The 26,116-nt window shown below is 39.0% G+C and overlaps 2 protein-coding genes across 2 annotated transcripts in view; one reads left to right on the forward strand and one right to left on the reverse strand.

Annotated features, from left to right (window-relative positions):
• USP50 (ubiquitin specific peptidase 50) overlaps window positions 1-3,783 on the forward strand; it is a 47,680-nt gene extending 43,897 nt beyond the window's left edge. The window contains exon 7 of the mRNA XM_023227147.3: window positions 3,472-3,783. Coding sequence (XP_023082915.2) covers window positions 3,472-3,657 — 186 coding nt within the window. The 3' untranslated portion in view covers window positions 3,658-3,783. The remainder of the gene's footprint in view (window positions 1-3,471) is intronic.
• Window positions 3,231-26,116, reverse strand: part of USP8 (ubiquitin specific peptidase 8) — a 78,567-nt gene continuing 55,681 nt past the window's right edge. The window contains 11 exon segments of the mRNA XM_023227146.2: window positions 3,231-5,400; window positions 5,568-5,700; window positions 7,083-7,225; window positions 8,194-8,430; window positions 10,200-10,410; window positions 10,964-11,176; window positions 13,635-13,897; window positions 14,242-14,322; window positions 20,084-20,170; window positions 22,945-23,030; window positions 23,033-23,528. Of these exon segments, the coding sequence (XP_023082914.1) occupies window positions 5,215-5,400; window positions 5,568-5,700; window positions 7,083-7,225; window positions 8,194-8,430; window positions 10,200-10,410; window positions 10,964-11,176; window positions 13,635-13,897; window positions 14,242-14,322; window positions 20,084-20,170; window positions 22,945-23,030; window positions 23,033-23,528 (2,136 nt within the window). The 3' untranslated portion in view covers window positions 3,231-5,214.

The following is a 26,116-nucleotide window of genomic DNA, read 5'->3' on the forward strand; positions in this document are numbered from 1 at the left end:
TTAGGTCTAACATTTAAGTCTCTAATCCATCTTGAATTAATTTTCGTATAAGGAGTAATGAAAGGATCCAGTTTCAGCTTTCTACTTATGGCCAGCCAATTTTCCCAGCACCATTTATTAAATGGGGGTTTAATCTTATTGCCTTCGGACTCTTATGGTAAATTTTCTCCTTGAATGTTCTGTTATTTTGAATGGTCATCCCAACTTCACTGGGGTTTCATCTGTGGATATCCTGTTCAATCTGAGTTAACATGCAACAATCTAGAAATTCTGTTTCCTTCTGGCAATTGCCCTAGGAATACTTTTTCATATTAAGTTCACAGGATTCTCAGACCTCACAAGTAGTATAAATTTGAATCCCAAACTGGTGAGAAGGTGGGTCCATGGTGACAAATTCCCAGGAATGACTTTTATTCTCTGTACTGTGAGTCCAAGCTAACACAAGTACTAGAGGGTGGATTTTTGTTTTAATCCTTTCATTGAGGGTGAATGTCTTTAAAGGTCCTGGCTTTGTATGTGGATCTCAATCCAACTTCTCACCTTGTAGGAGGCCTAAGACTTTACCTCTAGTGTCCTTGTGTGACCTTTAAAACCCGAGCATACTGGTTACAGAGACCAGGGACTGTCTCTACGCTCAGGCAGTCACACAGCATAAACCATACACCATACTGTTGTTAAATTTCCTCTTTAGGGCTCCACCCAGGCTGGAGTGCAATGGCACCGTCTCAGCTCATGCAACCTCCATCTCCCAGGTTCAAGCGATTCTCCTGCCTCAGCCTCCCAAATAGCTGGGATTACAGTCACGTGCCACCATGCCCAGCTAATTTTTATATTTTTAGAAGAGATGGGTTTTCACCATGTAGGCCAGGCTAAGTCTCAGACTCCTGACCTCAAGTGATCCGCCTGCCTCAGCCTCCCAAAGTGCTGGGATTACAGGTGTGAGCCACCACTCCCGGTAGAACCTTGATCTTTTAAATGTGAATTTTGGATATTTCTATTACCTGTAAGGAGAGAGGTGGGGAAGATGAAGGTAGAAGGGAATACTGAATAAATAACTCCTGTGTACTAGCTCTCAATACATGAGATGTTTGGTAACAGATATACAAAACAAGTCATGTTAATAGATGAGAAATTAAAGCTCAGAAAGGTTAAATAATTTCACTAAGGTCACCATGTACTATTACACCAGAATTCACAGTTGAAATTAACTAGACAAATCCATTTTCATTCTGGACATGGTGGTGTATGCCTGTAGTCCCAACTATTTGGGGGGCTGAAGTGAGAGAATTGCTTGTGCCTAGGAATTCATGTGCAGCCTGGGCAACATAGCGAGAAACTGTTTCTAAAAATAAATAGGTTGGGTGCAGTGGCTCATGCCTGTAATCCTAGCACTTTGGGAAGTGGAGGCAGGTGGATCACTTGAGGTCAGGAGTTCAAGACCAGCCTGGCAAACATGGCGAAACCCCGTCTCTACTAAAAAAACAAAAAATTAGCTGGGTGTGGTGGTACATGCCTACAGTCCCAGTTACTTGGGAGGCTGGGGCAGAAGAATAGCTTGAACCCAGGAAGCAGAGATTGTGGTAAGCTGAGATCATGTCACTGCACTCCAGCCTGGGCAACAGAATGAGACTCCATCTTAAAAATAAATAACTTTGGAAGGCCGAGGTGGGAGGATCACGAGGTCAGGAGATCGAGACCATCCTGGATAACACGGTGAAACCCCATCGCTACTAAAAAATACAAAAAATTAGCCAGGCATGATGGCACGCACTTGTAGTCCCAGCTACTCGGAAGGCTGAGGCAGGAAAATCGCTTGAACCTGGGAGGCGGAGGTTACAGTGAGCTGAGATTGTGCCACTGCACTCCAGCCTGGGCGAGAGAGAGAGAGAGACTCCATCTCAAAAAATAAATTAAAAAAGTTAACAAATAATCAATTTTCTTCCCTCTACACCAGAGGTCAGCAAACTTATTCTGTTAAAGGCCAAACAGTAAATAGTTTAGGCCTCATAAGCCATATGGTATTGGCTGCAACTATTCAGTTTTACTGTTGTATCATTAAAGCAGCCACTGAAAAGTATAAACAAATGAGCATGACTGTGTTCCCGTAAAACTTTAAGGACATTGATATTTCAATGTCATATAATTTTCACATGTAACACTATTATTACTTGGATCTTTTCCCCAACTATATAAAAATATAAAACCCATTGCTAATGCATGGGTCTTGCAAAAACAGCCTGGAGTTGACCTGTGGGCCGTGGTTTGCTGACCCCTGTCATACACTGTAACACCTCCTTGGAAGTACACCTCTCTAATGCCTTTGTTCCAAACAATACTGGGTTAGGAAGGACATGGAAAAAGGAACATGAGACACATTATTTGTTGTGCTCTATAGGTGATTGAGGGGTTGCTGCTACATAGCTCCCTCAATTTGTGCCGTAGCAACATGTAGTTAAGATCCTTACTCTAACATTGAATGTCTCTTCTGTGGCTTATCCTAACCTTAAAATTGTTAAGTTCATTTAAGTAAGATGGTTTTTTTTCTTTTTTTTTTAAAGGCAGGGTGTCACTCTGTCACCCAGGCTGGAGTGCAGTGGTACAACCATGGCTCATTGCAGCCTCGCACGCCAACCTCCCAAGTAGCTGGGACTACAAGTGTGCACCACTATGCCTAGCTCATCTTTTTTTCTTTTTTTTGGGACGGAGTCTCGCTCTGTTGCCCAGGTTGGAGTGTAGTGGCCGGATCTCAGCTCACTGCAAGCTCCGCCTCCCGGGTTTACGCCATTCTCCTGCCTCAGCCTCCCGAGTAGCTGGGACTACAGGCACCTGCCACCTCACCCAGCTAGTTTTTTTGTATTTTTTTTTAGTAGAGACGGGGTTTCACTGTGTTATCCAGGATGGTCTCGATCTCCTGACCTCGTGATCCGCCCATCTCGGCCTCCCAAAGTGCTGGGATTACAGGCTTGAGTCACGGCGCCCAGCCTTTTTTTTTTTTTTTTTTTTTTAAAAGATAAGGGGGGGGGGGGGGGGGGTCTCGCTATGTTGCCCTGGCTGGTCTTGAACTCCTGGACTTAAGCAATCCGCCTGCCTCAGCCTCCCAGAGAGTTGGGATTACAGGTGTGAGCCACTGTGCCTGGCCTGAATTATCTTATTGTAAAATTTCCTTTAATGCTTAATAGTTGATGTTTAGTAAGTGCTAACTAAATATTCACTGATAAACATTAATCAGATGCCGCCAAATATTGTCTTTATTCACAGATGATAGTCAATGGGCACAACATATAAGCAGTTACAATCAAATGAGAAGCAATATAGCAGTCAGGCTATATGCATGGTTTAACGACAAAATTATCACTTTTAATTTAGTATAAGGGACAATTTAAAAAGCATTTCTTGGCTCTATCATTTCTGTTCCAGTAGTTAGTGGTGTTTGTATGTGAATACTAAGTTTGACATTCCTTTCTCCCATAGAACCACTTTGGTGATCTGGATGGTGGCCACTACACTGCTTTCTGCAAGAATTCATTCACCCAGGCCTGGTATAGCTTTGATGACACACGAGTCAGTGAGATTCCAGATACTTCAGTTCAAAATGCTACGGCATATCTCCTGTTCTATAGCTGCCAGCCCTTTTCCATACCAATACAAAAGCATTAAGAGCCAGGAAAATGGTGTTTCCTGTACACTGCAAAACAAGCAATCAGGATCTGGTGGTGGAATTTCGCTTGGTCATTAAACTCGTAGAACTTACTTGCATTATTAACATTTTTATGCCTTGTGGGAATGTTATACAACCTTTTATCTTAAGTCTGTCATCCAGAAGATGGGTCCTGGTTCACTTAAAAAGGCAGTATGAATATAATACAGTGCTAATGGATGGACGCCTTCAAAACACTGCAGATTATATAGTGAGTTCAGGTTTCAAAATTCGGAGTTTATCAGAAAATCTCTCTTAATTATATATATTCAACAAATTATTTTCCAAAGATACTCATGAAGCTAAACAATAATTTTTGTTCAAATGGCTCTGTGAATTTAAGAATATGATTTGAATATATCTGATACAATAATTTAGCCAAGAAGTGGTCTCTTAGACTAACTGAAAAACATGAAAAGTTGTCAGCTTCACAATTTGAACCCGATCCTTTCATCTTCTCCCTGAGAGCCTGCCAATGGTGGTATCTTTCTGAAGCACTTTTAGAATCTTATTTTTGTATGGAGTGTTTTACTGACTACATAGGTAGCAACTGAGTCCCTCGGTTAAATAAGTTATAAGCTCCTTTAACCCTCTTAATACATCACTCTGTAAAGATGTCATTTACAATGCAGTTCACTTTGCAATCATGCCTGACTCCCAGCATTTTTACTTTAATATTTAGAATGAATATTCTCAATACATGAGAAGACTAGTCTTGAAAGAATGACGACTCTGGGTGTTATTATAGAGCACGTGTGTATATAAAATCTATGGTTTTACTGTCCCATATTTGATAATACAATATTAAAGACAGAATACCCACAGGTTTGTAAATTATTTTTCTCATTAAGATTTTAATGTAGCTGTAAATGAAATTTTCATTTTAAAAAAATTAAAGTTTCCATTTTATTTTTTTAGAATAAAGATTTAGTGCACAAATACAGCCCAAAGCCAACAGAAAAATCGCTTTGCCCTGTCATTTTCCTAAGAAAGCACTGAAGTTACTCAAAATAGGCTGAAAGAAAAAAAGCAATCCTCTGAGTTCTAGGTTTCACAAAAGGACGTGTTAAACTATGTACATCGATCTGATGTGCAAGTATGCAATAAATATGTACACATACATTCCTATCTGCTTTACATCATTCTAGAGTATTCATAGTATATCAAGATGGGATTTAGAAATGTGAAAAGGCCGTAACAGTGAAAAGGAAAAAAAAAGATACAATGGTTTTTAGACCAGTAGAATAATAATGCTTAGCTAGTTAAGTATTTTAACTTTGGAGCAGACTAAAAAAGTTGTTTTGAAATAAATGGTACCTGTAAGTGATGCTTACTGCAATACTTGTTAAATGTTATTTGTCAGCACTGACCGGAATTATATAGTGCTAGTAACACAGCTCCCACTGTCCTAGAATTCCTCTAATCGGTCAGCTATAGCTACCATTATCTTGATAAGCATTTCAAGAGTTGTGTTGTTCAGCCTTTTAAAAGATAACTAGTTTATAACCTATGTCTCCTTATGTGGCTACATCAGTTACTCGTGGTCCCAATGAAGTATAAAAGAGGATATAAGCTGCTGAAGATTTCACAGAAGAAACGGAGATATCAGAAACTTCATGATCATCAAACTTAAACCACCGTTGTCTTGCTGCATTTTTACAATAGGCTGTGTAGTGGCCTCCATCCAGTCCGCCGTAGTGATTCTGTGCCAAACAAGACAGAAAAATCAATTCAATTTAAATTGTTTAAAATATGCCAATAGTTTCAAAGCTTTATGTTATTCTTACTCTTCCATGAGGTAGGAAACCACTTGAAACTTTTTTTTTGAACTTGCTTTGAAACAAAGTCTTCAGTTCAAAGAGATACTTACTGAAACAGAAAACAAATTATATTTCTTCAAATTGTTCTTTGGACCAATAACATACTGTGACAAGTCAAGGTTTTCTAATGGGAAGTCCACAGATGTCTGTAATTTTTGTTTCCACCTGCCGTCATAGGAAAAACTGCAGAACAAAACATTACAATTACACTGACAGAGGAAGATACCGGGATGAATCCTCATTCATTAACATCCAGATTTTTAGCCAGGACCATAAAATCCGTTTCAAATACAAAGACTTGGAATTTTAGTAGTAGAGGAACCTGTTAAAGACATTTGGCTTCATTTCCATTTTACAAACGAGAAAACTGAGGCACACAGATATTTAATGATGTGTCTAAGGTCAAACAACAAGAATAGTAGAGGTAGGACTACACTCTGGTCCGGTTACAACTGCTACATGAGTCTTCTACGAAGGTAAGACCCACATGTTTATAATGCTGATCACCATGAAAGAATGAGAGCTGCTCTTGAGTCAAGCTTGTCCTTCAGAGGAAACTAGAGCCAGGAATTGACAGTAGGGAGACTACTGACTAAAATAATGCCATTCAATCCATTATTCTGGCATATTCTGCTCCTTTAAACATTAAAACAATGATATCTTAGTTGGTGTAATATGGTTATTTCAGAATTTTCTAACTTTTCAACATTAAAAATTTTAACAAATGTGTAATCACTTACAGCATGTTTATACTTCCACAATCCTCAAATAGAACAATGGAAAAAACTAGCTTTTGTTAGAAAAATTTACACAAGAGAAATCTGAACATGTAAATGTTGAAATTAACATAAGGAACTAAGAATCTCAATACAAGATAACACATTTTTAACAGAAATGCTTTTTTTGACAAAAATTACAGCTCTCAATAAAAAAGTGCAACTTCCTTTAAAAAGTTTTTCAAAAAATCAACTCAAAGTTCTTGAGTTACATGGATTATGTGAAGACCAAAGAATCAGCAAAAGATCTGGTTCATGTTTTAGAACTGTTGTCATTATTCCTTCTATTATAGGACTAGATCTGTTCCATCAATTGGAAAAATCTGGACAAAATTATCTCTGCACTTAATGGTATCATTAACATATTGTTAAAATACTTTAAAAATTATAAATTTCATTTAACACATAACTAAGTCTGTTATGCTTTAGTCTGCTATTTGAATGTTACATTTCATGTGCTAATTTGTGTTTGAATTTTGTAACATTTTTATACATTTTCACTTGATGCTTTGTAATTTAAAATTATATCTGAAATGCAATAATTTATTTTATAGAAACTGAGTCATAAGGAATTACATGAAATGGTGGTATTGTCATTTTGCTCTGGTACTGACAACACTGAGGTGAACTAACAGTCTCATTTCTGCTTTATTTCTCTAGACCTACTATAACCAGATAATTGTCCTTTGTTATGTACCCATGGCAGGCAGTACAACAAGTATAAATACACAGGACTTAAAATTCCTTCATTTAATTTCACTGAACAGGAAGAAAAACTTTCCCCTTTACCGTTTCAGATGCACTAAAAGTACAGGTGGTAACTTCCAGATTTCTATCTTTTTTAGAGAATCCCGTCGAGCTCTGCAATGACTGCAGTAAAATCTGTTGTTATCTGTGAGTTTTTCTTCTTTGGAAAATAATCTAAGGCAATCCTGGCAGAAAAAAACAAGTAGCAGATACTCGTTAATTCGTTTCTTCAATACTGTCAGCACCTATTTAGTTAGTCATTCTGCAGGCACCAGTGATTCAACACCAATCTACACAAAAGAGTTCCTGCCTTCCCAAAGCTTGTGACCTAGTGAGGAACACAGAGGAGTGGACAGTGACAGCACAGTGTGTGGTGAGTGCTACCTACAGTGTGTTGTGATAGGACCTGGTCCATCAGGGAAAACCTGTTGGAAGAAATGACATTCTGGAGGTACTTTAAAACTAAAGGTATCAACAAGCTTTTTAGATAAGAAACATTGTTGATACATGGAAAACAGGAATTTATTTGATATCCCCATGTAAAGCAAATGCTTATGAAAAGTATGCCTAAGTTAGTCAACAGACAACTCTCCAAATTAACTTTTAAAACTTTTTAAAAACATTAACAATCCTGAAAGAATATTTAATAAAGGTATCTTTAAAAAAGAAATTTCTAATTCTTTCTAATCTACATAGGCCTAATTATAAAACAGAATTTATATTGAGTTTTGCCGATAAAAATTTTTTTTTTTTTTTAAGAGTCTCGCTGTGTCGCCCAGGCTGAAGTGCAGTGGTGCAATCTTGGCTCACTGCAAGCTCCACCTCCCAGGTTCATACCATTCTCCTGCCTCAGCCTCCCAAATAGCTGGGACTACAGGCGCCCACCAACATGCCTGACTAATTTTTTGTATTTTTAGTAGAGACGGGGTTTCACCATGTTAGCCAGGATGATCTTGATCTCCTGACCTCGTGATCCGCCCGCCTTGGCCTCCCAAAGTGCTGGGATTACAGGCGTGAGCAACTGCGCCTGGCCGAGTTTTACTGATAAAATGTTTATAAGGGTAAAGACCAGAAATAAATTGAATAATATACATCTCTATATCCATAAAAACAGCATTTTTATCCAATACATCATTTTCTATCTTAAACTTACCTGTAATGTACATTTACTTGTGGATGCTAGCGGCAGAGACAAATACATGAAGGCCTCAAATGTCCTAGACTTTTTGTGACAGGTGAGGCACTGTACTGTAGATTTGAATTGACCCTGAAAAAGTGCAACAATAATAGACTCATTGAGCTGCTTGTGTTTCTGCCAGGCATGTTCTGCAGCTTTAAAGTCATCAAGATGTTCATTATTTTCTTCTTTATATCTCTTCCGATTATCAGCCTGGAAATAAGATTATTTAAGCTCTATATTAATATCTCAAAGACAACATTTAAATATAAATTGAAAGAATAAAAGTAAATACAAACACTTTGCAGATTTAGAAACACCTGTAGTTCTCATAAAGGAGTTCTGATCTCATTGAGTGTGGCAAAAAATAATTCTAGCCAAGATTACCAAAAAACCCCACTTTATCAGAAGAATGTGACTTGTTGAAATTTCCCAAATTTTTATTTTAAAAGCTGAAAAGGGCCAGATGTGGTGGTTCACGCCTATAATCCCAGCATTCTGGGAGGCCAAGGCAGGAGGACTGCTCAGGGCCAGGAGTTTGAGACCAGCTTGTGCAACACAGTGAGACCCCCATCTCTACTAAAAAAAGAAAAAGCTAAAAAGTTTGGTTTTGAGAAAAGATATCTCATATATAGCTGGGAACTAGGGCTACAACTGGACAGATATAATTTTGTTGCCCTAGCCTCTTTTTTTTTAATATATACATACACACACACATACACACACACATTTTTGTGTAGGTGTATGTATGTATCTGTTCAGTGGTTAAGAATGGTGACCCCAAAAGTATGTGAGATAAAAAGTGCTAAAAAGAAGTTGTAGTACAGAAATGGAGGGTGGTCACTGATGTATACATACATGCCTTTATAACTAGTAACATGACTCATTTGGTTACATGGATTCTTTTTTTTGAGAAAGAATCTCACTCTGTCACCCAGGCTGGAGTGCAGTGGTCACTGCAATCTTGGCTCACTGCAACTTCCACCTCCCAGGTTCAAGTGATTCTCCTGCCTCAGCCTCCTGAATAGAATACAGGCGCATGCCACCATGCCCAGCCAATTTTTGTATTTTTAGTAGAGATGAGGTTTTGCCATGTTGGCCAGGCTGGTCTCAAACTCCTGACCTCAGGTGATCCACCAGCCTTGGCCTCCCAAAGTGCTGGGATTACAGCCATGAGCCACTGTGCCCGGTCGAGTAATTCTTATTTTAGAAGGATGTATAAGAATAAAGGCATGTTCCGTGGCCAGGCGCAGTGGCTCAAGCCTGTAATCCCAGCACTTTGGGAGGCCGAGACGGGCGGATCACGAGGTCAGGAGATTGAGACCATCCTGGCTAACACGGTGAAACCCCGTCTCTACTAAAAAATACAAAAAAAAAAACTAGCCGGGCGAGGTGGCGGGCGCCTGTAGTCCCAGCTACTCGGGAGGCTGAGGCAGGAGAATGGCGTAAACCCGGGAGGCGGAGCTTGCAGTGAGCTGAGATCTGGCCACTGCACTCCAGCCTAGGCGACAGAGAGAGACTCCGTCTCAAAAAAAAAAAAAAAAAGAATAAAGGCATGTTCCACTTTCAACAAGGCACTAGGAAAAAGAAAAGAGTAAGGATATGGACAATAACATATACATATTATATATGTGAAATGATATAAATATACAGTAAAAATGCTGAAACTGTCTTATCTTTTATAAGATTATTTGTTTATGATTTTACTTTCACATACATGTGGGTCACAAACTCCAATAACTATTGTAACATTTGTAAATTTCTCAGCAATACTGCTTGCTAACTAGTAAATGCCAGCTGTACATGCTTCAAACACTGCACTTACCAGTGTTTCATAATTCTCTCCCACAGCCACTGTTTGAGTGAACAAGCGCTGGGCTATCACCAACTAGAATTTTAAATTGCTATGAAAATAATAAAAATACAGCGCTACTGAGCAACCCTAAAGAGTCTCTGCAACTTAGAAAAATCAAATTTCTTACTTTATTTAGATCTTCATGGAGACCATCCATTAGGAACAGAAGCAATTCTTGTGAATCTTGCTGACTGTATCCTGCAAACTGGTCATTGATCTTCCCAATGGTGATTTTAAAGTCTTTTGGACTGATATATCTATACTGTCCTGTCCACAGGGCTTTCATGATTATACCAAATTCTTCTGCCACTTCACCTTTATGCCCCAACAAATTTGACCTGTGCAAATAAAAGTTACAAAAGACAATAGGAAGTTTAAAAGTTTAGCAAGTACAGTGGATTCTTGATGTCAACATGAAATTATTCACATACTGTAGCCCTATACCAAAATGCTTGCTTATTCACAGGTTTACCACCAGATTCACTTCAAAGATTCCAAAATTCAGGTGTTGCCAATGTGACAGGATGAAGAGATGGGGCCTTTACAGAGGTGCTAAGGCCATGAGGGCTCCCCTCCCTGGAGAATAGGATTAGGTGCCGTAAGGGGCTTGAAGGGAGGAGGTTGTCCTCTTGTCCTTCTACCATGTGAGGATGCAGCAAAAAAGCTCACCAGATGCCGGCACCTAGATGATGGCCTTCCCAGTCAAGAACTAAGAGAAAATAAATTTCTGTACTTTACAAATTACCTAGTCTCAGGTATTTTGTTATAGCAGCAGAAAACTAATTGACTAAGACAGTAAATATAGTTAGATCATCCTTTTAGCATTCTAATACTTTAGCATTATAAAGCATTATTTAGGATTACAATGCAAAAAGCATGACATTTATTTACCTGTTAATATCATCCTGGTAACAGTTTCGGTTGAAATAATCAGCCAAATGTGGAGCATTACATAGGCACTGCAATATTGAGTTCATATAACAAGTATTTCCTAAGTTACGAAGTCCAGTAAGAGCTGGTCCAGAACCTCCAAAAACAGGATTGAGGTTCCGAATCTGAGAAGCAGAAAGCCTTGAGATCTCAGCTTTAGGATAACATGTTGGCCTGAGGAAGAAAAAAAGGACACAAGATGTCTTAAAATGCTGAGTATATGAAATTAGGGTTCTATACTATAAATGGCGGCCAACTGTAGCACCTGTACCACAGGCATCTTGTAAACAGTTGATATGTTAACTCATAAGATGCTGGGCCTTCCAAGACATTTGATATTTAGGTTAACATTAGTCATATGACTAAGGTCTCCCCATGAAACACACACCTTTAACCTCTGAATGTGGATCATGGTTCTTAGAGACACCATGAGATAGATTATCTCGCTTCTCATGAACTAGGAGCTCTAGTAGAGAAGGCTCTTTTAAACTCCTTTAAATGATCCTTGGAAGTTTGGCATTATCAAATGTTTGAACTCACCCAGAATGCCAAACAAGGAAAAATTAAAAAAAACAAAAACAAAAACAAAAAACCGTGGCCAGGTGTGGTGGCTCATGCTTGTAATCCCAGCACTTTGGGAGGCCGAGGTGAGCGGATCACCTGAGGTTGGGTGTTCGAGACCACCCTGACCAACATGGAGAAACCCCATCTCTGCTAAAAATACAAAATTAGCCGGGTGTTATGGCACATGCCTGTAATCCCAGCTACTCGGGAGCCTGAGGCAGGAGAATGGCTTGAACCTGGGAGGCGGAGCTTGTGGTGAGCTGGATAGTGCCATTGCACTCCAGCCTGGGCAACAAGAGTGAAACTCACTCTCAAAAAATAAATAAATAAAAAAATACCGTGGAGTAGATATCAAGGGAAGCAGAGGTTATTTGGGTACTATTACTTAAATTTTAGAGTGTTGACTATCCACGGATGGCTAGTCAAAAAATACAGTTCCAGCTGGGCGTGATGGCTCACATCTATAATCCCATCACTTTTGGGAGCCCGAGGAGGGCAGATCACCTGAGGTCAGGAGTTTGAGACCAGCCTGGCCAACATGGTGAAACCCTGTCTCTACTAAAAATACAAAAAGTAGCTGGGCATGGTGGTGGATGCCTGAAGTCCCAGCCACTCAGGAGGCTAAGGCAGGAGAATCGCTTGAGGAGGCAGAGGTTGCAGTGAACTGAGATCATGCCACTGTACTTTAGCCTGGGTGACAGGGTGAGATTCCGTCTCAAAAAAAGAAAAAAAAAAAAAAAAAAATTCCTTAGTTGCACTAATCACGTTTCAAAGTAGCCACAAACCATAGTGGACAGTACAGACACAGAACATTTCTATCATCATGGAAAGACCTGCTGGACAGTGCTGGGGCAGAGAATGCCTTCTAGACTTCTGTAATATGGTGTTTTTTATTTATATGTGGAACTACTAGAACTGCTGAAGCATAAGGAAAATCTTAACTGATAGGTCTTTTTCTTTTTTAATCAATCCTTAATGTTCTTCCACCCCTAAAAGTAATACTGAGGACAGATTAAACTATATTTCAATCAGCTCTTCTTTACATGCATTCAGGTGCATGTACTCATGTGTGCTTTTTCTGTTCAATATACATAAATATACGAACAGCAAATGATAGTCCTTAAAACACTATCAAATTAACACACTTTACTAAGAATGATGATTCAAGAAGAAATTAAATCTCACTAGTTATTATAATGAACCCTAAAATCTATAACAAGATTAACAGAATTTTTAAAAGCTCCTTCAAATATCTAGCAGGGTAAGTTCTCAGGAGGAAAAAATTTCAACTTTCTTAGGATGTGTTACTAAGGAGGCTTAAAAGACAGCCTAATTAAAATTCCTTCGCAAATACAAATGTATAATAAATGGGGAAAAAATCCCCATTTATTTATACTTCCAACTATTTCCCCCCTCCTCCCAAGAAAGTAAAGATTAGAAGTGGTACACAGACTTTAAAATCATCTCCTCATAGCCCTATCAGTCATAAGCTAAGAGGATTCCAAAAGGGACAAAGCCAGAAGTATAGCTAAATAAAACACTATTTTGGGAAACTTAACCTACTGGTCACTATTTGTGAACAGAATAGCAAAAACACAATGAAGGAAAAAGGAACAGAATAAGGATTAGAGGCTGATATACTAAAGTGCTTGTTATTTTAATACTGTAGGAAAACTTCACTCACATTATTGGCTAAGGGAAAAAAAAGTTTGGAACTTGAGTGCTGCAACAAGGCAAGCTCAATAATCCTGAAAATTATGGTCCTCAAAGGGAGATTCAGGGACCACAGGAGGTCTATGAAAAATGTGAAGGTACTCTGGCATGAGGCTGTAAAACGTAACAATGATTTTATATCTACATTAACACTTAAGATATTTAGTGAGCACTTGGGAGAAAAACCAACAACATTTTCTCTATTCATTTGTTTTATTCTGTGGTAAATAATAATGGCTGGTATAGCCATCCACAGAAATTTCCAACTCCCTGACACTAACATGCTGATAGATTCAGAGTAGAAATTTTGAAATACAGCACATTATTTTAGTTCTAAGAGTTAAGATAAACATACTTGTTTTCCCGATTAACCGTTGGAGTTACTGTTGGCTTCCTCTTCTCTTCCTCCTGAATAGCCTGGGTTATATCTGGGGAGGAGTAGGAGCGCTTCAGTTTGGAAGGTTCCCTATCCCGCTCAGCAGGAATCTGTGGCTTGGCTTTATGAGTTGGAGGGGTGGAAGGAGGTGCAGATGAAGGAGCCATTTCCGGTGGGTACATATGAACAGTATTGGTGGGTGAATGATAATAACGAAAGGTTCCAGTGATTGGGTCAAGAAACTTAGATGGAAAAGAAAAAACAGAAACAGGTCAAAAAATAAAAATAAGCATTATATAAACAAATTACTCCAAAGTATTCTGCTAAATTTACTTCTGGATTAAAATAATTTGAATAAAATGGTGATAAACTTCAAAATAAATTAAGGTTTTAAAGTAATACACCATTTCTAAATGATAAATGCCAGAATGCTCATATATTGTAGCCAGCATCTCAGGTTGGGTATTGAGAAATCTCATAATGGAAAAATGGAATTGACTGCATTACAGAAGATGTAAAATAAACAAATTTTAAAAACATTTTTTAGGAACACAGTGGCTATTTCATTGCTAATTCTGACTTTTACCTTGGCCCAGCCTGAAGGCAGTCCTGGTACGATCCTTCCCATTTCTTCACTTCGTGCTCTTGTCAAAGGTTCTCGTTGAGCCTAATTAAAAAAAAAAAAAAAATCTGATTTTTCAATTAAATTTTGTCATATAAAAACTTAAGCTACTTGTACCAAAGAATCAAAAAACCTTGCCTTGGCTGCCCTTCATATTTTAAAAGATAGATTCAGAGATGAAAAAAGTTTATCTTTTTCTCAAAGTCCAAACATGACTCTACCAAGGTGTAGAGGAGTATGTCTAACCCTGTAATGAGAGCAGGTGGCGAGGTGGAGGTAGATGGCCTTCTGTGATAGTTCACAGGGAGGAAGACAGTAGATCCAAGCAAATAAGAAAGGCTACATTTTTTTTTTAAATTTTGCATCTCAAGGTAGTTTAGTCAAAATTTTTTTTTTAGTTTTCCATAGTAAATGATTACATAAAATATAAACCTAATGTATTCTTCAGGACTGAGTGTGCCCTTTCTCTGTATGCTAAGAGGTGTAAGTAGAGAATAGATGATATAGCATCCTAGCAAATGAATATTCACAAGAAAGGCTACAAAATTTTATTATCATGGCTTATTCTAAAGCTACCTAAAGTCATCTTCCTCTGCTAACATTTCTTCTTCTATATTCATTCATTTCACAAAATACTGATGAAATGTTATATAAGTAAAAACAAACCAATATATTGAGGCATCAACCTCAATATAATTGAATATGATACTTCCACTTCCTTTAAAAAATTATTAATAGAAAACAAAAACACCTGATGAACCACCCATTTCTATTTTTATATTCTTCATGTCTTAAAATATATACATTCTAGCCAGACAGGGTGGCTCATACCTGGAATCCAGCACTTTGGGAGGCCAAGGCAGGAGGATCTCTTGAGCCCAGGAGTTTTGAGATCAGCCTGGGCAACATAGAGAGAACCCGTCTCTACCAAAAAATTTTTAAAAATTAGCCAGGTTTGGCCGGGCACAGTGGCTCACGCCTGTAATCCCAGTGCTTTGGGAGGCCAAGGCGGGTGGATCACCTGAGGTCAGGAGTTCGAGACCAGCTTGGCCAACGAGAGTAGAAACCCCATCTCTACTAAAAAAAACAACCCAGAATTAGCCAGGCATGGCGGTATGTACCTGTAATTCCAGATACTCGGGAGACTGAGGCAGGAGAATTGCTTGAACGTGGGAGGCGGAGGTTGCACTGAGCCGAGTGTGCCACTACACTCCTGCCTGGGTGGCAGAGCAAGACTCTGTCACCATAAAAAAAAAACAGCCAGGCTTAGTGGCATGCACCTGTGGTCCTAGCTACTCAGGAAGCCAAGGTGGGAGGATCACTTGAGTCCAAGCGGTCAAAGCTTGAGCCCAGGTGGTTAGGTGAGCTATGATCATGCTACTGTACTCCTGCCTGTGACAAATTCTGTTGAATACAAACATGTAATAAATAGAATCTGTGTTCTGGAAAAAAATTCTGTCAAAATGAAGGCAAATAGCACAACTAAATATCCACATACAAAAAGATGGATTTAAATCCTTACCACACTGTATATAAAAATTAACTTGAAATGGATCATAGATCTTAGGACTAAAACTAAAACCTTAAGAAGAAAACAGGAGAAAATCTTCATTACTTTATGACTTTGGGTCAGACAAAATGTTCCTTTGATACAATACCAAGAGTACGATTCACATGAGAAAAATATGACAGAATGGACTTCCACACAAACTTTTGTGCTTCAAGAAACTCCATCAAGAAAATGAAAAGATAAGCCACATATTGGGAGAAAATGTTTGCAAATATCATTTATTTAAAAAATTTTTAGAGATGGGGTTTCATTGGCCGGGCGTGGTGGCTCAAGCCTGTAATCCCAGCACTTTGGGAGGCCGAGACGGGTGGATCACGAGGTCAGGAGATCAAGACCATCCTGGCTACGGCGAAACCCCGTCTCTACTAAAAAAATACAAAAAACTAGCCAGGCGAGGTGGCGGGCGCCTGTAGTCCCAGCTACTCGGGAGGCTGAGGCAGGAGAATGGCGTAAACCCGGGAGGCGGAGCTTGCTGTGAGCTGAGATCCGGCCACTGTACTCCAGCCTGGGCGACAGAGCGAGACTCCGTCTCAAAAAAAAAAAAAAAAAAACAAAGAGATGGGGTTTCACTACATTGCCGAGGCTGTTCTTGAACCCTTGGCATAAATGATGCTCTTACCTCAGTCTCGCAAGTAGCTGGGTCTGCAAGTGTGTGCCACCACACCTAGGCTTATACTGATTATGACCTTATGGATTTCAGAAACACTGCCATCAAGCATTTAGCACAGTCCTAGAGACATAGAGGTTGTTCAGCAAATACAGTAAGTTTTAGCAGTGATTTAATCTTGAGAAGGCTGAGCCTTCTTAACACCTGAGAATTACTTTAAAATGTTATCTAATCAATACTTAGTTGTCTGTGGCATTTTACACAGAATGAGTATAGAGTGGATTACACAGTACGAGATTTAAGACAGCCAGAAGATATATTGAGTACCCTTGCTTCCTGAAGGGCAGAGATGGGGCAAGATGGTGGGTGGTCAACAAAGACAACTTTTGCTTTCCTTTCAATGTTGCCAAAGATCTGGGCTGTAGCTGGTGTGAAGCCCTGCTTAAAATGTCAGGACCAGTGGGAGTAACTGTAAACCTCAATTTTCACTTTCTATTTTTTAGTCTTCACTTTGTGCTTCCGGTCATCTAATCCCTACTTCTCTTTAAAAGGAACAGAAGGATGTCAGAAGAAGAGAAGGCATATGTGTGTGTGTGTGTATATATATGTCTTCATTTTCTCTTATTGTTAACTCATTTTCAGCTCCTTTGGGTTTCACTTTTGGAGCACTGCTGTTTGACTAAGGCTTAAGTTCTTAATCTTTGTCAGGCTTACACATCTTAAGAAATTTTATTTTTGGTTCTTAGAAGAATTTTAATAAAATGTGTGTTTTATTTTTTATTTTTTAATAGGTTATTGGGGTACAGGTGATATTTGGTTACATTAGTAAGTTCTTTTTTATTTTTTTTCCAGAGGGAGTCTCACTCTGTCACCCAGGCTGGAGTGCAGTGGCCTGATCTCGGCTCACTGCAACCTCTGCCTCCTGGGTTCAAGTGGTTCTCCTGCCTCAGCCTCCCAAGTAGCTGGGACTACAGGCGCCTGCCACCACGCCTGGCTACTTTTTGTTGAGACAGGGTTTCATCATATTGGCCATGCTGGTCTCAAACTCCTGACCTCAAATGATCCTCCTACCTCGGCCTCCCAAAGTGTTGGGATTACAGGCATGAGCCACCGTGCCCAGCCATTAGTGAGCTCTTTAGTGGTGATTTGTGAGATTTCAGTGTACCCATCACCTGAGCAGTATACAATGTACCCTATTTGTAGTCTTTTATCCCTTGCCCCCAAGTCCCCAAAGTCCATTGTATCATTCTTACATAACATGTTTTAACGGGTTATGTGTTATATTTAGTTAATCTTAGATCTAAACAAATAAATTCTATAAATTATTTGACTTCTGTAGTTAATGAACATTTTTTTTTGTATATCAATGTGTTTGTTGTTGCTGTGGCCCTTTAACTATTGCAGTCAAAAATAAGAAAATTGTGAATTCTGTCAGTCATTCTAGTCTTAATATGTTTTATGTCATTTTTCCCCCTTTTGTTTGAGATAGGCTCTCACCCTTGTTGCCCTGGTTGGAATGCAGTAGCATGATCACAGTTCACTGTATCCTTGACCTCCCCAGGATCAGGTGATCCTCCCACCTCAGCCTCTCAACTAGCTGGGACTACAGGCAGGCACCACCAAACCTGGCTACTTTTTATATTTTTTTCTAGAGACAGGGTTTTGCCATGTTGCCCAGGCTGGTCTTGAACTCCTGGGCTCAAGCGATCCACCTGCCTCAGCCCCTCAAAGTGCTGGAATTACAGGCATAAGCAACCATACCCTCATGCCCCCCCCCCGCCCTTTTTATCCCCTTTCTGTGGAGAAAAGGGGTCTTGCTATGTTGCCAAGGCTGGTCTCAGATTTTTTTTTAATGGCAAAGTACAGCAGAATGACTTAACAAAAATTTAACATGTTAAATTCACACAGATTTAGATCGGATATGGAGTCGGTCCTCTGTATTTGTCGGTTCTGCATCTGTGAATTCAACCATCCACAGATTGAAAATACTTGAAAAAAAAAATTCTGGGTGTCCTGAATGTGTGCAGGCTTTTATTATTCCCTAAAAAATACAGTATAACATCTATTTTCATAGCATTTACACTGTGTTAGGTATGTAATCTAGAGATGATTTAAAGTATATAGGAGGATGTGTATAGATTATATGCAAACACTATACCACTTTATGTAGGGGACTTGAGCATCCTCAGATTTTGGTATGAGGGGGAGGTCATGGAACCAGTCATCTACAGATACCAAGGGAAGACTGTATATATATCCCAGAGAAGACAGATCTATGGAGACAGAGAGTAGACTCAGGGTTGCCTGGGCTTTAGGGTAGACTAAATTGGGCATGGGGTCTCTTTGGTGTGATGGCAATGTTCTAAAATTGGATTGTATTAATGGTTTCACAACACTAAATTACTAAAAAAAAAAAAAAAAAAAAAAAAAATCACTGAACTGCATGTTAAAAATAGGTGAATTTTATGGTATGCAAATTGTATCTCAAGATCTGAAGGAAAAACAAAGTCAAAGATGTCTTCTTTTTTTTTTCTTTAGACGGAGTCTTGCTCTGTTGCCCAGGCTGGAGTGCAGTGGCACGATCTTGGCTCACTGCAAGCTCCACCTCCCTGGTTCATCCATTCTCCTGCCTCAGCCTCCCAAGTAGCTGGGACTACAGGCGCCCGCCACCAAGCCTGGTTACTTTTTTTTTTGTATTTTTAGTAGAGATGGGTTTTCACCCTGTTAGCCAACATGGTCTCAATCTCCTGACCTCGTGATCTGCCCGCCTCAGCCTCCCATAGTGCTAGGATTACAAGCGTGAGCCACCGTGCCCGGCAAAGATGTCTTATACAAAGCCTATGTGTTTTAAAAATTGTGATGAAATACACATAACATTTACCATCTTAACCATTTTAAGGTGCACTGGTTAGTGACATTAAGTATATTGCTGTGCCAACAATCTCCAGAACTCTTTTCATCTTGTAAAACTGAAACTCTGTACCTACTGAACAATAACCCCATTTCCTCTTTCTCCGGCTCTGACAACGACCATTCTACTTTCTGTCTCTATAAATTTGCCTACTTTACAAACCTCACAGAAATGGAATCACTCAGTATTTATCCTGCAACTGGCTTATTTCACTTAGCAAATGACCTCAAGATTCATCCATGCTGTAACGTGTCAGAATTTCCTTCCTTTTTAAGGCTGAATAATATTCCGTTACATGTACATATCCCATTTGTTTATGCATTCACCTGCTGATGGACATCTGGGTTGCTTCCATTTTTCGGCTGTTATGAATAATACTCTAAGAACATGGGTGTACAAATACTTCTTGTTTGCAATTCTTTTGGGTATATACCCTGAAGTAGAATTGCTGGATCATATGGTAAGGGCTAAATATTTTTTACTTTCATAAAATAAATAGAATATGCTGTCAAACTTTAAACAGGAAGACAAACTCTATTTCCTTTAGCATATAAATGGAGTGATCGTGTAAAAACAAGCAAAACACCAACTACCAAAGATGGCAACGATCCTCTTACACTGTAGATCTCATGATAAAAGATGACAGTGTGGTAAGATAATCACATAGTTATAATCCATGTTTTTTTTTTCCAGTTTTTTCCTGCAATGAACTACTTACTTTATTTCTTTCGGTATCGTCTGTATCCTCTCTAAAAGTTCCTGTCCTTAGAATTCCACTTTCTGGTTGTCCTTTAATCTTAAATGGCTGTAAAATTATTAAAATTACAGAAGTGAAAGAAAATTTTAACTCTCCTTCCAACATAAAGCTACTAGCTAACACAACCGAATCTATGAGACTGAAAATGTAAAAGGAGAAAAAAAAAGGCCTCTGAAAATTTTATTTATTTTACTGTCACAGTCAAAATACTTACAAAACTAAAGAACTCTGATGAATCAGTGAAAAAAAAAAAAGATGAAAATCAAAGTGGATTGTGAAGCACTGGTTCACACTACATGGCTAAGTATAAAATGCTGATCATTAATGTATATTCACCATGACCTAATTTGAACATTATCTTTTTTTTTTTTTTTGAGATGGAGTCTCGCTCTGTCGCCCAGGCTGGAGTGCAGTGGCGCGATCTTGGCTCACTGCAAGCTCCGCCTCCCGGGCTCATGACAGTCTCCTGCCTCAGCCTTCCGACTAGCTGGGACTACAGGCGTCCGCCACCAGAACCGGCTAATTTTTTGTATTTTTAGTAGAGACGGGGTTTCACTGTGTTAGCCAGGATGGTCTCGATCTCCTGACCTCGTGATCCACCTGCCTCGGCCTCCCAAAGTGCTGGGATTACAGGCGTGAGCCACCACACCCAGCTGAACATTATCTTTTACTTACTATTACGATTTTGGTTACCTTGAAAGGAGTCGTGCTTCAAAAAATTTAAAGTATTCAAGAGAATGAAGAAATTAAGATACAGACCAATAGTCAAAAATGCAAAAATCTATATTCATATCTTCTTATAACACCATAGATTCTTTTGGTTTTTTTTTTTTTTTTTGCGGCCGAGTCTCGCTGTCACCCAGCCTGGAGTGCAGTGGCACGATCTCGGCTCACTGCAACCTTTGCCTCATGGGTTCAAGCGATTCTCCTGCGTCAGCCTCCCGAGTAGCTGGGACTACAGCGCACGCCACCACACCTGGCTAATTTTTTGTATTTTTAGTAGAGACAGGGTTTTACCGTGTTAGCCAGGATCATCTTGATCTCCTGACCTTGTGATCCACTGGTCTAGGCTTCCCAAAGTGCTGGGATTATAGGCGTGGGCCAACACGCCCAGCCCGTAGATTCTTTTTAAAAACTCATTTTAGTTTTATATCTTATTTTAAAATAACTCTACTAAAAAATTTAAAATTAGTGATAATTTTAACAAAATTTATTCTAGAATAAATTACATATTTCTCCTACTTTTAAAAGGAGCACACAAGGAATGCAATCTTAGATGTGTAGGAATATTTGGCACCTATATACTAAATGACTCCACAAATACGAATGATTTAAGTTCTAAAGACTGCATGCCTCTAGCATAGCAAGATGGAAAGGAAGTGGCTTTGGAATCTCACTGTCTATGTGATGATCTTAAGCAAATACTTAACCTCTAAACTTCAGTATCATTTGTAAATTAAATACCTTATGGGATTATCATTAGGAGTAAATAAGATAATGCAGTGAAAATACTTGGCATATAGTAGCTACTCAATGAATAATACTTAAATTGTATCTTGGAGCTCACATGTTTTGCTCCTCCTGTGAATAAAGTTAGAGCATTTTAGTACATGGGCTTCATATCACTAATTTGGGGTGTTTAGAAGGTTTTTGCATTGAAGCTATCTTTTTTAATAGCAGAGGTTACCAGATAAGTGTTCCCTGGATAAGAGCGGCTTGTCTATGAATTAATTTTGGTAACATGCCTGCTGTTTGAGAAGTATAGAAGTTAACATTCTGTAAAGATGGTATCCTGCCTTCCATTAGAAGTCATTTTCGCACTGCTAAAAATGTTTTTTCCATTTACATATATGTAAAAAGGACTATAACTGTTCTTGGTATTATAAATACATACTTGGTGTTCGAAAGGAAAAGGCATTGTTAATGACATAATGAAGAAAAAAAGAAAAGCATGGCATTATTAGAGACTGAAAAAGAATAACAAAAAATGTCCCCTAAAATTACGGCTATCAATTTTGGGTGTGTAGCCAAGGGCAAAATTAATTGGGTTATTTGCCAATATTATTTGAATAGATAAAGCAAGAAAAAAAATGACACTGATGTGACCAAAAAATCATTATATGCAAAGATAAATATTGGCCATTTAGATGTCACTGATTTTGGATATATTCTAAACAGATATAAATTTTATCATACAAATATTGGCATCTAGTTCCCCCATACTAAAGAGATTATATTTCACTCTAGTCTTTCCATGATCATACATCAAACATAAAAATGAAGAAGGTAACTATTTATCTCAATTATCTGAAATATCGCCAGGCATGGTGGTTCACACCTCTAATCCCAGCACTTTGGGAGGCCGAGGCCGGTGGATCACGAGGTCAGGAGATCGAGACCATCCTGGCTAACACGGTGAAACCCCATCTCTACTAAAAATACAAAAAATTAGCCAGGCATGGTGCCATGCGCCTGTAGTCCCAGCTACTCGGGAGGCTGAGGCAGGAAAATGGCGTGAACCCGGGAGGCGGAGCTTGCAGTGAGCCAAGATTGTGCCACTGCACTCCAGCCTGGGTAACAGAGTGAGACTCCGTCTCAAAAAAAAAAAAAAAAAAAAAAAGAAATATATTGCATTTTATAGACGTAATATACAAAAAGCAATTTCATTCCCAACCAATCATTTCATAAATGTACGACATTGGCCTCAAAGAAGAATAGGTGAGCAAATGTGGATAGATCAGTACTTTCTATCACCCCTGAAAAGACTACTTGAAATGCCTGCCCTTTTCACTTTGTTGGTAATCTGTACTGTTTCTGCTTACCTTGCCTGAACCGGAATCCCCTGTCGCAGATGTATGGGGCACATCTCCTGTTGACTTTTTCTGTACTTCTGGGGTTGGACACCTTTCCCCCTGTCTTCTACAGATTTCTTGGCATCAGAAGTTTCATGTTCACTTTTACTTTGTCTTTTTACTCCTGTTATTTCTTTGCCCCTCTTTGCCGAGGTTTCTTTATCTTCTTTCTTGGCCTGTTCACTTTCTTTCTTCTCCATTTCTTCTTTTGCTTTTTGTTGCTTCTCTGTAATTTCATTTTCTTCAGCTTCTTGTTTCTTTTTGGCTTTTTGTTCTTGTTCTTCCCTCCTCAGTTTCTCTTTCTGTTCCTCTTGCTGCCTTTCCCGAAGTTCTTTTTCTTGTTTGTTTTTCTCCATTAGAAGAGCAGTTTCTGCATGAATACGAGCCTTTTCTTCATCTGTTAACATGAGAGTTGGAGAGAAAACTACTGGCTTGGTGGAACGATCAGGAATAACTTTTCCATTCTGAGGAGATTGTTGCTCATGGTTTGTACTTTCAGATTTTGTTCTATGCTCTTCAGGCAATTTGACTGCTGGTTTTTTAGTACGATCAATCTAGAGCAACAAAAACAGAGCAAAACATTTTTATCAAAAATCAGGAAATAACCTCAGTTCTTGAGATCAAGTTGTGATAAAAAGAAGTGTCACTTTGTGGAGACAACATCTATCAGGACATCTACTTGTTAATTACTCAGTGTCAAGATTTCTCATAAAACAGAACTTGAATGGGAGATATCCAAACATCACTGGAACTTACATCCTCTTGATTCAACTTTCAATTCTTCCTGAGTGTTTTGTATACAAAAGAGTTAAAAATGTCTTTATTTAAAAATATAAAACCTAGACCTGGGCATACCTAGACTTAAGTTCCACTTTCAGGTATCCAAATGCCTACCCAATATTTCCATTTGAGTGTCACTGCATATATTTCAAACCTCATATAGCCAAAATGGATTCACGGTTTCCCCCACCCCCGCAAACATGGTCCTAATCTCATGGATGTAACCACTCTCCCAATAGTTGCACAAATCAAAAACCTGAGTCCCATGATATGTTCTTCCCATATCCTTCTACACGCTGATAATTTTCCTCCTATATCTGTCCCTCCATCTCTTCTACTACAGGCCAAGACCATGCCAACCTCCTCTCTCACCAGAACTACAGCATAGTTTTCAACTAGTTGCCCATCTCTTCTCTTGCCCCCGCTCCCCAATCTGTTTCTCCACATTATAGCCAGAGTACTCACTTTAAAACAAATTTGATTTGCTACCCACTATGCCCTCAGTACACCTAAAATCTTTACCATAGCCTGTAAGGCCCTGTGTGATCTTACATCTGCCTACCTCTCCAGTCATATGGCTGTGTATACTGGTTATACCTGCCTTAAAAAAAAAAAAATCATTCAAACATGCCATGCTCCTTCCCACTTTAGGTCTATCAGCTGTTCATCTAGATAATGCCCACATTAGGTCTTGGCTTACACATCTCTCCCTCTGAAAAGACTTCCCTTGTTCCTAGAACTAGCCAAGTCCCCTGATACATGCTCTTATAATACCTTATTCTTCTCCATCTATTGGCATTCTGATCGAATAACTGTAATTACTTCTTTAAAATTTTCTTCCCTCCTAGAATATAAGCTCTTCTTCCCTCCTAGAATATAAGCTCTAAAAGGATAGAGACTGTGCCTGGCACAGTTAATAACTACGTTACTGAAGGAACAAATGCAATCTTCCCTAACAACTTTTACAGGAGGTAAAAAACTACTGGTTTCCTTCAAGTTGCGTAATAAATTACCTAAGTTCCTGATTTAATGAGTTAAACGTTTATTAACTCAATTTAACAGCATATTAAACTAGAGAAGTGACGCTAACATCATTTCTTGAGAATACTGTGTAATGAAACAAAAATAAAAACTTTTAAGAACATCTGGCAATAACAATCTACATAGTGTTCTTACAAAACGAATTTATGTTTTTCTACTAGAAAACAAAGAAGTTGTCGGGCGCAGTGACTCACGCCTGTAATACCAGCACTTTGGGAGCCCGAGCTGGGTAGATCACTTGAGGTCAGGAGTTCAAGACCATCCTGGCCAACATGGCAAAACCCCATCTCTACAACAAATACAAAAATTAGCCGGGCGTGGTGGCATGTGCCTATAATCCCAGCTACTCAGGAGGCTGAGATGGGAGGATTGCTTGAACCCAGGAAGTCGAGGCTGCAGTGAGCTGTGATTGTGCCACTGCACTCCAGCCTGGGTGAGACAATGAGACCCTGTTTTTAAAAAAAAGAAAAACAAAGAAGTTAGCATAGAAAAAATATTTTTTTCCTGTTCTCTTTCTGCCTCTTAAAAAAAATCCTTTGTCTTTTTTTCTTCATGTATTTGAGAATAAAGTAGGAAGAACCACTATGGGGATGAGGTTAACAATAAGAGGTGGAACAGAAACAAAAATAAATGTTGTTTCCATTTACATTTTGGTGGCTTGATCTATTTTTCCCTAATCTTACAAGTATAGTTATGATCATGTTACTCTCAAGTTTAAAATTCTTTAGTGGTTCTTTGTGCCTACAGGACAAAATTCAAATTTGATCCAAGTCTCTCTTGATGACTCTTGTCCATCCTTCTAATGTTATCTACTATTATAATTTCCTCTCTCCAACAGAGACTAGCGCTCACATATGCCAAAACTGTTCAATGGCCACAGAGCATGCCCTATCCCTTTGGTCATACAATTTTCCACTTGTTTCGTCCATCCTCAAATTCTACTCTTAAAGCCCAGATAAAATACTGTCTCCTCCATGAAGACGTCCTTGATCTTCTCAGCTAGAATATTCTCCTTGCTCTGTGCTCCAGCGACTTGTAGAGCAATTATGATCTTTTGCCTTATGTTGTGGCTGATTTTATACAGATCTCTCCTTCTAAACATCAGAAGAATCCATCTCTTGTATTTATAAACTTTCATGCTGTCTGATTTTTTTTTGAGACAAAGTCTCACTCTCACCCAGGCTGGAGTGCAGTGGCCCGATATTGACTCACTACAACCTCTGCTTCCTGGGTTCATGTGATTGTCCTGCCTCAGCCTCCTGAGTAGCTGGGACTGCAGGCACGTACCACCACGCCTGGCTAATTTTTGTATTTTTAGAAG

The sequence above is a fragment of the Piliocolobus tephrosceles genome, chromosome 6 (genome assembly GCF_002776525.5).
Source record: "Piliocolobus tephrosceles isolate RC106 chromosome 6, ASM277652v3, whole genome shotgun sequence".
NCBI classification, from domain to species: Eukaryota; Metazoa; Chordata; class Mammalia; order Primates; family Cercopithecidae; genus Piliocolobus; species Piliocolobus tephrosceles.